Here is a 15198-nt window from a genome sequence, read left to right as displayed (position 1 = left end):
GACTGATCTCCTTTAGGATGGACTGGTTACATCTCCTTGCAGTCCAAGGGACTCTCAAGAGTCTTCTCCAACACCACAGTTCAAAAGCATCAATTCTTCTGTGCTCAGCTTTCTTTATAGTCCAACTCTCACATCCATACATGATTAATGGAAAAATCGTAGCTTTGACTAGAGGGACCTTTGTTGGCAAAGTAATGGCTCTGGTTTTTAATATGCTGTCTAGGTTGGTCATAGGTTTTCTTCCAAGGAGCAAGTGTCTTTTAATTTCAAAGTGAAGTGAAAGTTGCTCAGTCATGTCTGACTCTTTGAGACCCCATGGACTATAGTCCACAGAGACCCCATTCTCCAGGCCAGAATACTAGAATGGGTAGCCTTTCCCTTCTCCAGGGCATCTTCCCAACCCAGGGATCGAACCTAGGTCTCCCACATTGCAAGTGGATTCTTTAGCAGCTGAGCCACCAGGGAAGCCCTAGTTCTCCAAAGGGACTGGCTTCTTCCCAGGGAGAGAGATTGAAGCATGAAAGGGGTGGATGGGAGGGAGATTCGCGGTTGCTAGTTTTGAAGACAAGGGGAACCATGAGGCAAGGAAAGAGAGAGAGGCCTGTGGGAGCAGAGAGGAGCCCCAGCTGACAGCCACCGAGGAAATGGAGACCTCAGTCCTGCAACCCCAGAGCAATGGATCCTGCTCTCAGCTTGGAAGAGGATGTTGATCTCCGGACAACAGAGTGGCCGGACCTGGATTTTAGGGAGGTCCTTGGCAGAGAACCCCATCACGCCCTGAGCAGACATCTCATCTAAAGAGCTGTGGGTGAAGGAATGGATGATCCAAGCCACTGTGTTGTGGGCATCTAGTGTAGAGCCATAGAAAACCAACACAGCTGCTCCACATTCAGCCGCTACTTGCCCTCCTACACATACTCAACACGTGGGCCACATCCACTGTCTGCTGAGCGTGCCTGAAAGAATTCAGTCCCTTTGTTGCTCATATTATGCATAATGACCGAAGAGCCAATCTCCACTACTGTAAAAGCGGGAAAATGAGAGGGAAAGAGCAAAGGCGCACCAGCACGGCAGAGCGAGAGGACTCGGCTAAAGAGTTTTAACCTGTCGTCCAAGCTCAAGGAGGTATCAGGTGCTTTCTGGGGCTGAATTTCCCAGCTGTAACACTGGGAGTTGTTATCCCCAAGGTCCCTTCCCACGGACCCTTTCAAGGTGCTTTTATTGGTCAAAGACAAAAATCAGTCTCTCCTTTACTTCCTGTGCTTAGAAATCCAACTGCCCTCCACTTTCAGCGTCCAGAGCAATTTGCCTGTGATGTGCTGCATGGGGCAAGATGCCTCAGGGGTACAATTCTGCCTCGGTGGACAGTGGGACAAAGAGCGGCACACTCTCAGGCTGGAAAGGCCTTTGAACTCCAGCCCTCCTCCCGTGACATGAGGAAACCACTGCCCAGCAGAAAATGCTGGTCTGCATTGTGTGTTATGGCAAGAACCCAGACGGGGACGGCCCACCTCCAGCACAGAGCCCAGGACTCTTCCCATGAAATCCCAGCGGAGAAAGAAGGAAATGGAGACCGCAGATGTATACACACTTGCTTAAGTTGGCAGGTTAACTTTCAAAATAATACCATCATACATGCCAAAAAAAAAAAAGTAGAATAAACTTACCAATGAGCCAAAAACTAAGAGAGCCCAGTTGCTTAAAAATATACTTGATTTTTATCATATGAGTAAAATGTGCTTAGCTAGGCAAACAGATTTTGACCTCTGCTTCAGTTATTTGTGACCTGATCTTACCCTTCTCTATCTCCCTGCTTTGGCCTGTTAATAGCCCCTTCCATGTATCTACCCAACCTGAATTCTGCTGTTATCTCAGCTTTATTGCACAATTAGATTCATCCTTGGAGAATGAGTGTCTTTGAAACTTGCTGCAAGATACACATAGCTTCTATAGATTTAGTTTTTTATGTCTCCTCTGAAGAGTTCATCCTCTACATATGAAACCTCAGAATCAGAAAACAAGAAGGGACATCCGTTCCTATGCTGGGTTGATTGAAGTGGGGAATAAGTAAGTGATAGTCACTCAGTTGGATTTGACTCTTTGTGACCCCACAGACTGTAGCCTACAGGCTCCTCTGTCTGTGGAATTCTCCAGGGAAGAATCCTAGAGTGGGTTGCTATTCTCTCACCAGGAGATCTTCCTGACTCAAGGGTCGAATCCTGATCTCCTGCCTTGCAGGCAGCCTTTTCACCACCTGAGCCACCAGGGCAGCCCAAAGTGGAGAATGCACATGACAAAGGGGCACTTTTGGCTCTTTCCAGAATGCACGTATGTATTTATGTGAGGCATCACCGTGTGACTAGGCGATAAGATGCCTAGCTGGCACTGATGCCGGACCATCTTGCTGTGACAGCGCTGGCACAAGCTGCACTTAAGAATTTTGCAGACATGGCATCAACATAAATGTCCGCCGACAGATGAATGGATGAAGAAGATGTGGTGTGTGTGCACACGCACTGGAATACTGCTCGGCCACAAAAAAGAACGAAACAATGCCATTTGCAGCAGCACGGGTGAACCCGGAGGTTATCATACCAAGTGACGTAAGTCGGAAAGAGAAAGACAAATACCCTGTGGTGTCACTCACGTGCGGGATCTAAAGTACAACACGGACTTATCCAGGAAGCAGGGGCAGACTCAGAGAGAGAACGGACTTGCGGGTGCCGAGGGAGAGGGAGTGTGGCGGAGGATGGATTCGGAGTTTGGGGTCAGCAGGTACAAACTATTCTATAGGATGGATATACAACAAGGTCTGATTGCATAGCACTGGGAACTATATTCAATATGCTATGATAAACCATAATGGAAAACACTATGAAAAATAAAAATGTATATACCTGTGTAACTGAATCACTTTGCTATACAGCAGAAATTAACACAACAGTATAAACCAACTATAATTTTCTTTAAAAATTAACAACAACAAAAAAAAGAATTCTGCTTTTCAGAATTCACTTAATTTTCATAAGTCACTTAATTTGGAGGTATCTGGGTTCTGTGGAGGACTTGACGACGGTTGGACTGCTATCCATTCTGTCCTTTTCTCCAGGTGCAGGGAGGAAGGAGGTGGGGATCGGGTCTAGTTGTTTTGTCTGCTGGCCTTCTGGGTAAACAGACCAATGACATTTGCTAGGAAGAAGAAGCCTTACATCTGAAAAGCCTTCTGCAGGATATCTATGGCAAAGACCTACCTATGGGAAATAGAACCCAGGATCTAGAAGGCAAGTCTCCCTGGAGGATGCCAAGTAAGCCGTGTACTTCTCTGGGGTATAAGATGAAGATGTGAAACCTAACTGAAACGCCTCTAGTTCACGCAACTCTTCATATGCATTCAGGTCCCAAGCACGAGTTCACGGTCAACTAAAAACAAACAAAACAAAAACTGGTCTCCGGTGTCCGAGATGCGACAGCCACACTCACCGTTGAGCCTGTCCGCCATGACCGTGTGGCACATGGCCAGCAGGAAGAAGAACTGCTGCACCTCCGGCTGCTTCCCCGACTGGATCTGCTCAATGAGGTAATGGTCGTAAAATTCAAGCTTCCCATCGGCGAACGCATTCCAGCTAAAATCCACTGGCTGAAAGAAACGGAGAAGGAAAAATGGTCGTTTAAAACAGACGACTCGGGCTTCACAGATGATACGAACTTTTCTCGGAAGCTGTGTCTTCATCCAAACATCACCTTAGGATTTTAATATGTTCTGAAGTGTCAAGAGGCTCATATCTGTTTTAACATAGCCTGGTGTGAGTCGAATTGTGTCCCCACCAAAAAAGATGGGTTGCAGTCCTAACCCCTAGTATCTGGTAATAGGACCTTCTTTGGAAATAAGGTCTTGGTAGATGTAATCAAGAGGAAGTTTATACTGAGCACAAGGAACTATACTCAATACTCTGTAATAACCTAAATGGGAAAAGATTTTGAAAAAGAATAGATACATGTATATATTAAATAACTGAATGACTTTGCTGTACACCTGAAACTAACACATTATTAATCAACTATGCCCTAATATAAAAAACAAAAAAACAAAGATGAGGTTAAACGGATTAGAGAGACCCTAATGAGTACGGTGGTTCAGCGGTAACGAGTCCACCTGCAATGCAGGAAATGCAGGAAATGTGGGTTTGACCTCTGGGTCAGGAAGATCTCCTGGAGGAGGGCATGGCAACCCACTACAGTCTTCTTGTTTGGAGAATCCCATGGATAGAGGAGACTGGTGAGCTACAATCCATAGGGTTGCAAAGAGTCAGACATGACTGAGCGACTGAGCACACACACAGCACACACGCACACAATCCAGTGACTGGTATCTTTATAAAAGGAAGGAGATCTGGACACAGACACACAGGGAGAAGGAGGCCATGTGATGACAGAGGCAGATCTGAGTAATGTGTCTGCCAGCCAAGTGCCCAGGACTGCAGGCAACCAACCACCAGAGCCCAGGAAGAGGCAACGACGGATTCTGCCCCAGAGATTCCAGAGGGAGCGTGCGCCTGCTGACTCCTCCATTCAAACTTCTGGCCTCCAGAGCTGTGCGGGAATACGTTCCTATTGCTGTAAGACACCTATTCTATGGGAGCTTGTTACAGCCCAGGAAAGTCATACACACCCCAACGGCTTCGTCTGTGAAAGGACTCACCTCTATTTTGCTATGACTATTCTGAGAAGCATCTCGATGGTCTCCTGGGAATAAACAGGACAAAACAAATTGAATCAATGGGTCTCATAGCCCGTCTGGGAGCCCGTCAGCAGAGCCCCTTCCTCAAGCCCTCAGCATCTCACCTTCCTCACTGACATTCTGTGAATCTGCAGCTCACAGCAAAACGTTTCCTCCAAGAGGAAATTTATGATGTTTTCATAGCTTTTAAAATAATTATATGTTTTTAAATATTTAAATGTTAGGGGCATCCACTTTGAATGCAGCACTAGCCTTGTTATTTTATAAGTATATAGCACATTTCAGAATATTAGAATGGAAATCAATTTTTAAAATATAATTGTGATGAAAAACAAAGCTTACCATCTCAACTACTTCGTTGTTTGTTTTCTGGCCATGGCTCGAGGCTTGTGGGATCTTAGTTCCCTGATAAGGGATCAAATCCAGGCCCCCAGCAGTGGAAGTAAGGAGTCCTAATCACTGGACCACCAGGGAATTTCATCTCAACTATTTTTAAATGGACAGTTCAGTGGCACTAAGTACAATCACTCTGCTGTGCAGCCTTCACCACCATCCATCTCGATGGCTCCTTCATCCGTGAAAGCAGAAATGCCGTTTTCATCATTCCCTTCTTCCCCTAAACCCTGGCAATCACCATTCTACTCTCTAGCTCTCTGAATTTGACTTCTCCAAGTACCTCAAAGAAATGGAATCATGCAGTATGTTTCCTTTTGTGTCTGGCTTATCTCACGTAGCATAATATCCTCGAAGTTCATCCATGTCGTAATGTGTCACAGTCTCCTTCCTTTTCAAGACTGTATAATATTCCCCTGTGTGTACACATCACATTTTCCTTACCCATTCGTCCACTGATGGACACTTTAACTTACTACTGCACCTTCCCTATTACGAATAATGCTACTACGGACACGGATGTACAAACACCTGTTCGAGTCCCTGCTTTTGGTTCTTTTGGGTGTGTAACCAGGAGCAAACTTGCTGGATCATGTGGCAAGCTAACTTTTTGAGGAATATATACCTAATTCTGACTCCTCACCTTCCCACATGTGTGGTCTCAACGCACCAGTGATGCTGCTTGAGAAACTTCACCAGAATAACCACCAGAGCTTTGCACTGGGGGGGGACCACTCCAGGGAGGCAGCCGCTGGTCGCACACATCCAGAGATGGAGTAACAGCTTCTGCTCACCGTAAATTTGCCCATTGATGCAGCACTTCTTAAAGGTCATGACGTTCTGCGTGAGGGTCCCCGTCTTGTCGGAAAAGATGTAATGGATCTGCCCGAGCTGCTCATTCAGCGTGGTGGTTCTCGCCTTTGCAGGCGTGTCCTTCTCAGGATAGTACATCTGCAGGTCCCAGTTGATGAAGTAACTTTGGCCAAGACGAATCACCTCCACACTAGCAAGATAAAAGATTACTTTCGATCGAGCCCTCAGATACGAGTGGCAGGCAGTGGATTTTGACCTCGCTTTGCGATAGGAGCAAGCTACTCATCTACAGGGAGACCAGCCCTACAGTGACCTCTGTGCCCAGCCTCTGGGTTCTCCTGACCAAACACATCTTTCTCCAGCTTCAAGGTCAAAGTGTCCTCTCGAGATGATTTCCTACAAACTCCTGAGCACATCCAGCCATGGAAGCCTCTGTTCAGAACACACAGTCCACGCGGGTGACATGGTAGCTAACACTGCAGGGGGTACCCCCCATGGGACAATTTCTACTCTCTTCTCTCAGTCCCATCACACCCAGGGACGATGGAAAGGTGTGTTCAACTCTGCCCTCAATCGGAGGCAAAAGGAGCGAGAGTTAATTAGGTTATACACCCCGTGTGCTCTCAAGTAGCACACAGGACTTTTGGCAGATAACCCACAAGTTGTAACTGCACACTGTTAAAAAGTAAATTCTTTTTTTTAAACATTTTTTAATTGAAGTACAGTTAATTTACAGTGCTGTGTTAGTTTCTGGTATATAGCAAAGTGATTCAGCAATATACATTTTTTGAGGAACATGTACATATATATATATATTCTTTTTCAGATTCTTTTCCATTAGAGGTTATTACAAGATATGGAATATAATTTCCTGTGCTAAACAGTAGGTCCTTGTCATTTACCCATTTTGTGGGTGAAAGTGTTAGTCACTCAGGTGTGTCCGACTCTTTGGGACCCCGTGGACTGAAGCCCACCAGGCTCATTTAATTCTCTAGGCAAGAATACTGGAGTGGGTTGCCATGTCTGTCTCCAGGGGATATTCCCAACCCAGGGATCAAACCTCGGTCTCCTGAATTACAGGCAGATTCTTTACCATTTGAGCCACCAGAGAAGCTTATTTTGTATATAGTCCTAAATTCTTATAAGATTATAGAATGTCCAAAATGCAATACTCTAAAAGGATCATTCCTACTTGAAAACTATAACTGACTAAATTTATCTCAGTTTTAAGGAAGGTGCTTACACATCTAGCCACTGTTCAGTGGGCAAAGGACGTCTGTAAAGAATGGAACTAAACAGATGGAAAAATAACTCCCTTCTTCTCTGCTCCCTTATATGCTTCGTGAGTGCCTAGAATTACCAGACATCATCCTAGGTACAGGGGATACGTCAATAAACAAAAGAGACAAAAATCCCTGCCCTTAAGTAAACATATACTATATTAGATGGTGAGAATCGTCTGTAGAAAATCAAAGCACCATAAAGACAGACAGAGACCGACAGGCAGAAGAAGTGATGTTTAAGACAGAGAGGGTCAGGAATAGCCAGGGGTATAAGGTGAACTTTGAGCAGAGATCTCAAGGAAATCAAAGAGCAACCATGTAGATATGGAGGGGAAAGGATATTCCAGGAGAGGTCAGAGCAAGTGCAAAGGCCCCGGGGCAGGTGCTGATACCGCTGAGACGTTCAAAGAGGCTCAAGGTGAGGGATCCTGGGGAGTGGCGGAGGTGCAGGAGGTCACGAATGGGTATGCAGGGCAGTGCAGTGGGTCCCATGGGCCTGTGGGCGCAGTGTGACTACGGTGGGTCTATTCTGAATGAGACAGAAAGCTACTCTGGGTCTAAAAGCAGAACAGAGATACTATCTGAAATGACCAGACTGACGGATGCTTCAAAAGGACCTTCGCTTCCAAGAGAAACAAACCAACAAAAAAATCATATTAATCACATGACATGACTTTTTAAAACCTAAAACTCCATATACAGTTTATGTATAAAATACATGTGTCAAAGTGTCAGTCGCTCAGTCATGTCCAGCTTTTTGTGACCCCATGGACTGTAGCCTGCCAGGCTCCTCTGATGATGGAATTCTCCAGGCAACAATACTGGGGACTTCCCATGTGGCTCAGATGGTAAAGAATATGCCTGCAATGCGGGAGACCCAGGTTCGATCCCTGGGTTGGGAAGATCCCCTGGAGAAAGGAATGGCAACTCACTCCAGTATTCTTGTCTAGAGAATTCCATGGACAGAGTAGCTGGTGGGATACAGTCCATGGGGTCACAGAGTCAGACAGGACTGAGCAACTAACACTTTTACATTTAAGAACACTGGAGTAGGTTGCCTTTCCCTTCTCCAGGGGATCTTCTCGACCCAGGGATCGAAATCAGGTCTCTTGCACTGCAGGCAGATTCTTCACCATCTGAGCCACCACAGAAGCCCTAATACATATGTACAAATACAGAGAAAATAGTCTGTATAATAGTTCCCCTAACAAAGGTAAAAGTCATCTTAGTTTTTTTTTTAAAGTAACTGCAAACACACAGGTCCCCAGGGCTTTACTTCACATGAAAAGAGTGACAGTAACTACAGCTAATAAAATTAAAACTAAAACAAATGCACGTGTAATAAAATTAAAATAAAGCAAACGCTTCTAATTACAGGTGTGCATGTAGTCTTATGTGCCTCTGGGCTATTACTTATTGGAACCAAGAGCAGACTCTGGCTGCTGGGTATATTTCAAGGCACAATTTTTCTCCCAGTGGTTTAAAGTTCAACTGACCAGAGACAGTGAAACTTGATATTAAAAAAGGAAAAAAGGAAAAAGTAGCAGAAAACAAGGTGATGACCATCTATCAATCATATGACCCTCTTCTATTACTCTTTTATCACAGTTGGGGTTGAGATGAGAAAGAAAACATTTTGAGAGGCGAAATGTGGGAGGCAGCATTCAGGAAGCCCAGGGAGTTTTACAAGCTGGAGATATACCAGGTAGTAATATAGAAGATACAGAAAAGAGGTTAGGATGCCTCCGGAAATGGAGAACAACTAAGTTATTCCGTGACATTCTAAATCTTCATCCAGCTCTTTCTGATGCTTGAGCTTGAGCTTTGGAACCCAGTCAGAAGAATCCTGCCAAGAAAGTGACTGCAGAAGTGGAGTTTGACCTCTGAACTCCAGTAGCTTTATCTGTCAAGAGGTCAAGATACAAGATGCTGTGCCTAGCACAGAGCAGACATGCAGTGTTAATTTCCTTTGCCCAGATCACCCTCAATTCTGAAGTGAAAGCTCTTTTCTTATTTGTTCCTTATGACCTTTAAAACAAGTATCGCTAAAATTGAAGGTGCTGAATTGGCAAGGTGTACCAAGTTCTTCCTTAAAGCAGAAGGCCAAAGAGAAGACAGCCTTACCTGACATAGAGAGAGATGGGCACCAGGGTGTTGAGAACAATGATGTAGCCCCAGAAATTCAGGAATCCACGGTAGGAGGGCGTAGAGTCTTCTCCATCATAGAGGTACCAGGAAAAATTGCCAACTTGAGCTTCCCAGTAAGCATGGCCGATGGCAAGACCCGCAGAAAGCAAGATGAGAACAACAAAGATCTGAAAGACACACAATGGTTAGGTTTAACTCTAAGGACACATTCCCGATCCCATGCATTGTATAGATTCTAATTTACCCTAATACTTTACATGTGTATGATAATTTAGTATGCTGTAAAAGCAACACAAAAGATGCTGATGCTGGCAAGATTGAAAGCAAGAGGAGAAGGGGACGGCAGAGGATGAAATGGTTAGATAGTATCACTGACTCAATGGATACAAATATGAGCAAACTCTGGGAGACAGGGGAGGACAGAGTCCATGGGGTTGCAAAGAGTTGGACACAACTTAGCAACGGAACAGCAACAACAAACACACTTAAAATAGAGACACTGCCATAACAGCTCCTTGAGGAAGACTCTGTGCTTCCACTGCAGGGGGCACAGGTTCGACCCCTGCTCAGGGAACTAAGCTCCCATATGCCCCATGTGGCAAGGCCAAAAGGTAAATAAACAAACAGGAAGAATGCTTTCAAAGCCTATTTATTTCTGTGGTTGATTAATTTATCCTACCTACCATGTGCAGGGTAAGGTTTTATTCCTAAAATTATCTTTCAGAAGAGAAGGTGGTGTTTTATATTCAAATCCTTAAACATTCTCATAATATGGGACATTATCTCAACAACTTTTCCTTTGAGCAATAACATAATGTTTGGGGAAGATAACCTTACTTTAGCATGAACAATTTCAAAGAAGGCAAAATTGGGATTCTTATAGAAAATGTTAGATGGAAATGATTAAAAAAAAAAAAGAAGAAGGCAAGGAAATTTTATGCAAATTTGGGTAATTATTCCTGAAGGTTTAATGATTACTTAACATTTAAGATCCTTTAAGAAGCAATACAGTAAGTATTCTATTGTGAAAACTGAGTGTATACCTAAAGAATGAATTAAAAAGTCAACAGCCCTAGGGCTATTGGGGTATTTAAGGTAACTGCGAACACTGGGTATCTGTGAGGAGGAAGAAAATTTCCAAGGCAAATTTAAATCTCTGGACACAGATTCTAAAAGTGCTGTATTTCAAAAGAACTGGGCACAGAGGAGAGATGACAAACTCCTTGTGAGGGCTCCAGCCACAAGCAAGACAGTGACATGGAGGATGCACCAGAAAAGTTCAAATGAAGATTTCATGAAATGTGAGAGCAGGGAAAAAAGAATTTTTTCTTAAATTAACACATTACTATTATATGCTTTTGACCATATAAAGTATTGGAAGTATTATGAGTCCCTAAAATGTTTTGTGTTCAAATTAAACTGGATCAGGTAAGATGCTGGAGTAGAGGGACAGGGACGTTACCTTTCTCGTGAACACATCAAAACTAAATACTTGAAAAAAAAAACCCTTACTGGCAAGTTGGAGGACTGTCTAATGTTTAGGGCCCCTCTATGTGCAGAAGAGTGGACACAGCAGGTTTAAGACTTCCAGCCTTGGAAGCCTGTTTACACAGCGGGCTGTTGGCTGGCAACAGGAAACAGATTTTGGAAGGGCTTCCTGGTTCCTTATTTCTTATTCTCTGATAAGAATGACTCATTGTGCCCAGCTGTTTGTATAAAACAATATGGTTTATACTGACTACCCAGATTCCTTTAAGGAGTCTGGGATTTTGGTACACGCCAGGCAGACAGTGCCTACATGGCCAGACCCCAATAAAACCCAGGTAATGAGTCTCTAATGAACTTTCCTAGAGAGCCAACATTTCACAAGGGCTGACACAGATTGTCACTGGGAGGATTCAGTGGGTCTGTTGTGAGTGACCCCACTGGGAGAGGACTCTTGGAAGCTCATCCCTGGTTTTCTCTGCCCTTTGCCCCATGAACCTCCTTCCTTTGCTATCTTGCTTTGTAATAAGCGATACTTATCATAATAAGTCCTAACTATGAGAACAATTATAGACTGAATTCAAGTCTTCCTCATGAATCATCAATACTGGGAGTGGTCTTGGAGATAGATCTTTGACTCATCTTACACCTAAACTTGCCTTATATTTGGACTTACACAGTATATTTTGGGGGATAAAGGTTTGCTTTTAAGAGAACTATCCCTGTGGGAAATTAACAGCAGTAAAATCAATCCTACATTGACTTCAAGGGCTTATCTAAGACTCCCTAGTTTCCCAGCTGATGACTCTATAGGGTGATCAACTCAGGTATCAACTCAGGGCACCCTACCACTGGGGTTCACATTCCCAGAGAGTCTCCTATTAGAAATGCGGCATTTCTGAGAAGAGGTGCGGGACTCTCCTCCCCCACCTTGTGAATTTTTCTACTTGGCCCCCAGAGGTAAAATTTCTTTGCATTAGAAAAATGTACAAGAAACTAGAGCAAAAGATAGCACTCTACCAAAACAGCAAATAAATACCGTATAAACCATGTAGTTCATCAGGTAATCGATTTTAGTTCTTTTAAATCTGGTTTTCCCACTGTTCTTCATTATTTTAGAGTCAGCACCTAGAAAGAAAAAATTTAATCTGATCAACAATTGGGAAAATCAGTTCACTAGCCTGTCAATAAAATAACTCTCTTGGGTTTCAACAGAAAAAGGACAATCAATTTCCTCATTTACATCTTTAATGAGCCTACAGATCAATTTCCCAAGAGACTTCAAAAGTACCTGCAAAAATGACCAGTCCATGGCAGAAATCGGTGTTCCTGATGACGCAACCACGTAATAAAATTTTATCAGCATCCAAAGGAAAACTTGTGTTTTTCCAAAATAGTGTTCCTGTAAACTTATCTAGTCGGTTATTCGGTTCCTCACATTCAATAAAACCTTTTAAAAGAGATATGATTCACATAAGTACTCACTTATGAAAGATTTTCTGGTTTTAATTAAAATGCAGACTGAATCAAGCAATGAAAATTTAATACAAAGTAAGACATGTTAGGGCTTTCCTGGGGGCTTAGTGGTAAAGAACCCCCCCGCCAATGAAGGAGACGCAGGCTTGACCCTGGGTCGGGAAAATCCCCTGGAGAAGGAAATGGCAACCCACGCCCGTATTGTTGCCTGGAGAATCGCATGGACAGGGGAGCCTGGTAGGCTACAGTCCACAGAGTTGCAAAGGGTCGGACACAGCTTAGTGACTAAACAACAACAAAAAGACATATTTGCACAAACCATCAAATGTTGCCAATGAATTTTCTTCTTGGAGATATTGGTGTGTGATTTCAAGTGCCATTTTGAACTTTAAGTTGGTTTCTCTAAAGGGAAAGCAAAAAAGAATTGCATGAACAAATTTCAGAGTTGGAAAAGGAATATAAAGAACACTGTACGAAGTAACATTAGGTATACCAGGAAGTGAAAGCTACATAATCAGCCTTTTCTGTTTTCAAACTCTGTGTTCTCCTTGGAACTTCAGCTTTGGATGAAGTTATCCCATGAACTAGAAAAAAACTCCTGACCCAGGAAACGTTGGCCCCCTTTTACTGTCAGTTACCATGAGGCAACCTGGGTAGGCCCGAGGCACCCAGAAGCTTCCTGTCTCTCCCCTTACTAACTTAAGCCTTACCACCCGCCAAGACTACCAAACTGCTACTTAAAACTTTCTTTCTAACATTTAATCACACTAAGATAATTCTAGGATACGTATTTGTTACAGAAAGGGTCAAGACTCTATCAACTTAATATTGCCCAGAGTGAATAACCGGATCCTTTGAAAGATGAATTCTATCTAAGGAAGGAGGTGGTCACCTTACCCCCAGTACTGAGCACATTCCCCGCCCCCCACCACACACACAGTGGAAGGCAAAAGACAGGCATGAGGACCCCCAGGGCCAGGCTGGGCGCATGCACTCTGGGGAACAAGCCAAGCTTCCTGCAGCGAGTCACTTATTTCAAGCCCCACGAAGATCGACTGGGGATTCCCATCTACTAAGAAGTGGACCAGCAGTTCTCAACTTTCCATTCTGTGTGCTCCGACAGGGCACGCTAGGAGTTTCTATCTTTGCAAAACTTCAGGATCTCTCACTTGTGGGAATAAGAGCTGTTTTACAGTTTAGGTTGAACGATCAACCGACTGACTTATAGACCCTGTTTTTACTTGGATGATCTCAGTCTCCATAGAAGCTTATGCTCATTGTGGGTGTGAGAAAGGGGTTGATGCCAAGAGAGGAACACAGGCAGCAGCCCTGGGGGTGAGCAGAGGGGAGCAGCGCCCCAACTCTGCCACCCAGTGTGTGATCTTGGGCGGGCTACCTCTCCTCCAGGGCCTCAGTTTCCTCACGGGTTACGTCAAGGTGATAACACACATCTCATAGGGTTGCTGCAAAGATTAAATGAGGAACTTCCCTGGTGGTCCTGTGGCTGGGACTCCACGTCTTACATGCAGGGGGCCTGGGCTTTGTCCCTGGTTGGGGAACTGGATCTTACATGCTGCAGCTAGGACCCAGTGCAGCCCAATAATAAGAAAGAATACTGATTTTTTTAATTAAAAAAAAAAAAAGATTAAATGACCTACCATGTAAAATTAATGCAACCCAGCCGGTATTCCATAAATGTACTGAAAACTGGTCAAAATGGTCCAAAAAATCCTTTCAAGTGGTAGCAGAGTAACAAAAACCAGCAAAGGGAGAAAACTGTCTACTGGCAGACTTTAAAAATCTATTTTTTCCCCCCCGAAATAGTTACTAGCAGCCGTTTGTCAGTCTGACACTGCTCAGCAGCTGGTAAAGGGCTCAGGCACACATTCTGTAATCAGAGCTTTACTTTCCCTGAAAGATAGGCGCACAAATACAGAATAAGGTAAAGAGAAGCTGGTCTACTAGGGAGTCGGACCACTGCCGTCTTCTTGCTCGTCCTACCAGTTCTGACTAGGGAAAAAGGCAAAGACAACGAGAGGCTGGTCTCCTATAAGGAGAGGTTGCTGGGCATCCAGCGGGTAGAGGTAAGGTCAGACCTCAGGGCTTCCTGTCCAAGTGCACAAGTTTCATGTAACAACGGTCAGCCTTCCAAAGGTGAGCTTCCCAACCTGCCCGCCTAAGACGCACTCACCCATCCAGTTCGGCCGTTTCCACGTAGCAGAGGCTGTTAGGTTCGGAGCTCGACAGCAGCAGGATGTCAGCCTGTTTGAAACAAAACACACCAGTAACACAGAGACCCCCACGCCCGAGGCTGAATAGAATGCCAGGTCAGATGGAAGGATAAGGCATGGGACAGCAGTGCTTGAGCCCACTTACTGGGATGAAGTCATTTTTTTTCAGGCGAATGACATCTCCGACTTGAATGTCTTTCCACTTGGCAACTTTGAACCTGAATGTAGAAAAGAATGATAGTTCAGTGGCACTCTTCAAGTTACTGGCAGGGGATTTGGATTATGCTGCCTGGGAGCCAAAAATTCCGGGAAAACATGTACATCCCAGGGGAAGGTCAGCCAGCTGATGATTAAGGGGTCATGAGAATCATCTTCTCCTCTGGAGGAAGAAACAAAGGCGGAGCTAACTTTGATGCGTTCCTTTCCATCCTGCGTTGTATGATCGGGGGTCAGTGGGGGCACCTTAAATGTGCAGGAAGGAGACACGTGCCACCCCTCTGTTTTTGCTCATGTCCTGTGTTCCCAGCCCCTCGGCTTCCTTCCACTCAGTTATCCATCGCCTGCTGATCCCAGGAGAGGGAAGCATTATGGACCCCACATGGCCATCTGGAATGCTCATGATACTTTGGTT

At 44.5% G+C, this 15198-nt stretch overlaps 1 protein-coding gene across 3 annotated transcripts in view; it reads right to left on the bottom strand.

Annotated features, from left to right (window-relative positions):
- ATP8B1 (ATPase, aminophospholipid transporter, class I, type 8B, member 1) overlaps positions 1-15198 on the bottom strand; it is a 109315-nt gene that overhangs the window by 25437 nt on the left and 68680 nt on the right. For all 3 annotated transcript variants that reach the window (XM_010854762.1, XM_010854763.1, XM_010854764.1), the window contains 9 exons: positions 14713-14785; positions 14528-14598; positions 12656-12738; positions 12152-12310; positions 11900-11988; positions 9352-9542; positions 5926-6134; positions 4700-4743; positions 3481-3637 (listed from right to left, as the gene is read on the bottom strand). In XM_010854762.1, coding sequence (XP_010853064.1) covers positions 3481-3637; positions 4700-4743; positions 5926-6134; positions 9352-9542; positions 11900-11988; positions 12152-12310; positions 12656-12738; positions 14528-14598; positions 14713-14785 — 1076 coding nt within the window. The remainder of the gene's footprint in view (positions 1-3480; positions 3638-4699; positions 4744-5925; positions 6135-9351; positions 9543-11899; positions 11989-12151; positions 12311-12655; positions 12739-14527; positions 14599-14712; positions 14786-15198) is intronic.

Source organism: Bison bison, unplaced genomic scaffold, assembly GCF_000754665.1.
Source record: "Bison bison bison isolate TAMUID 2011002044 unplaced genomic scaffold, Bison_UMD1.0 scf7180017864349, whole genome shotgun sequence".
Taxonomy (NCBI): Eukaryota; Metazoa; Chordata; class Mammalia; order Artiodactyla; family Bovidae; genus Bison; species Bison bison.
This window is presented reverse-complemented; position numbering and strand designations above follow the sequence as displayed.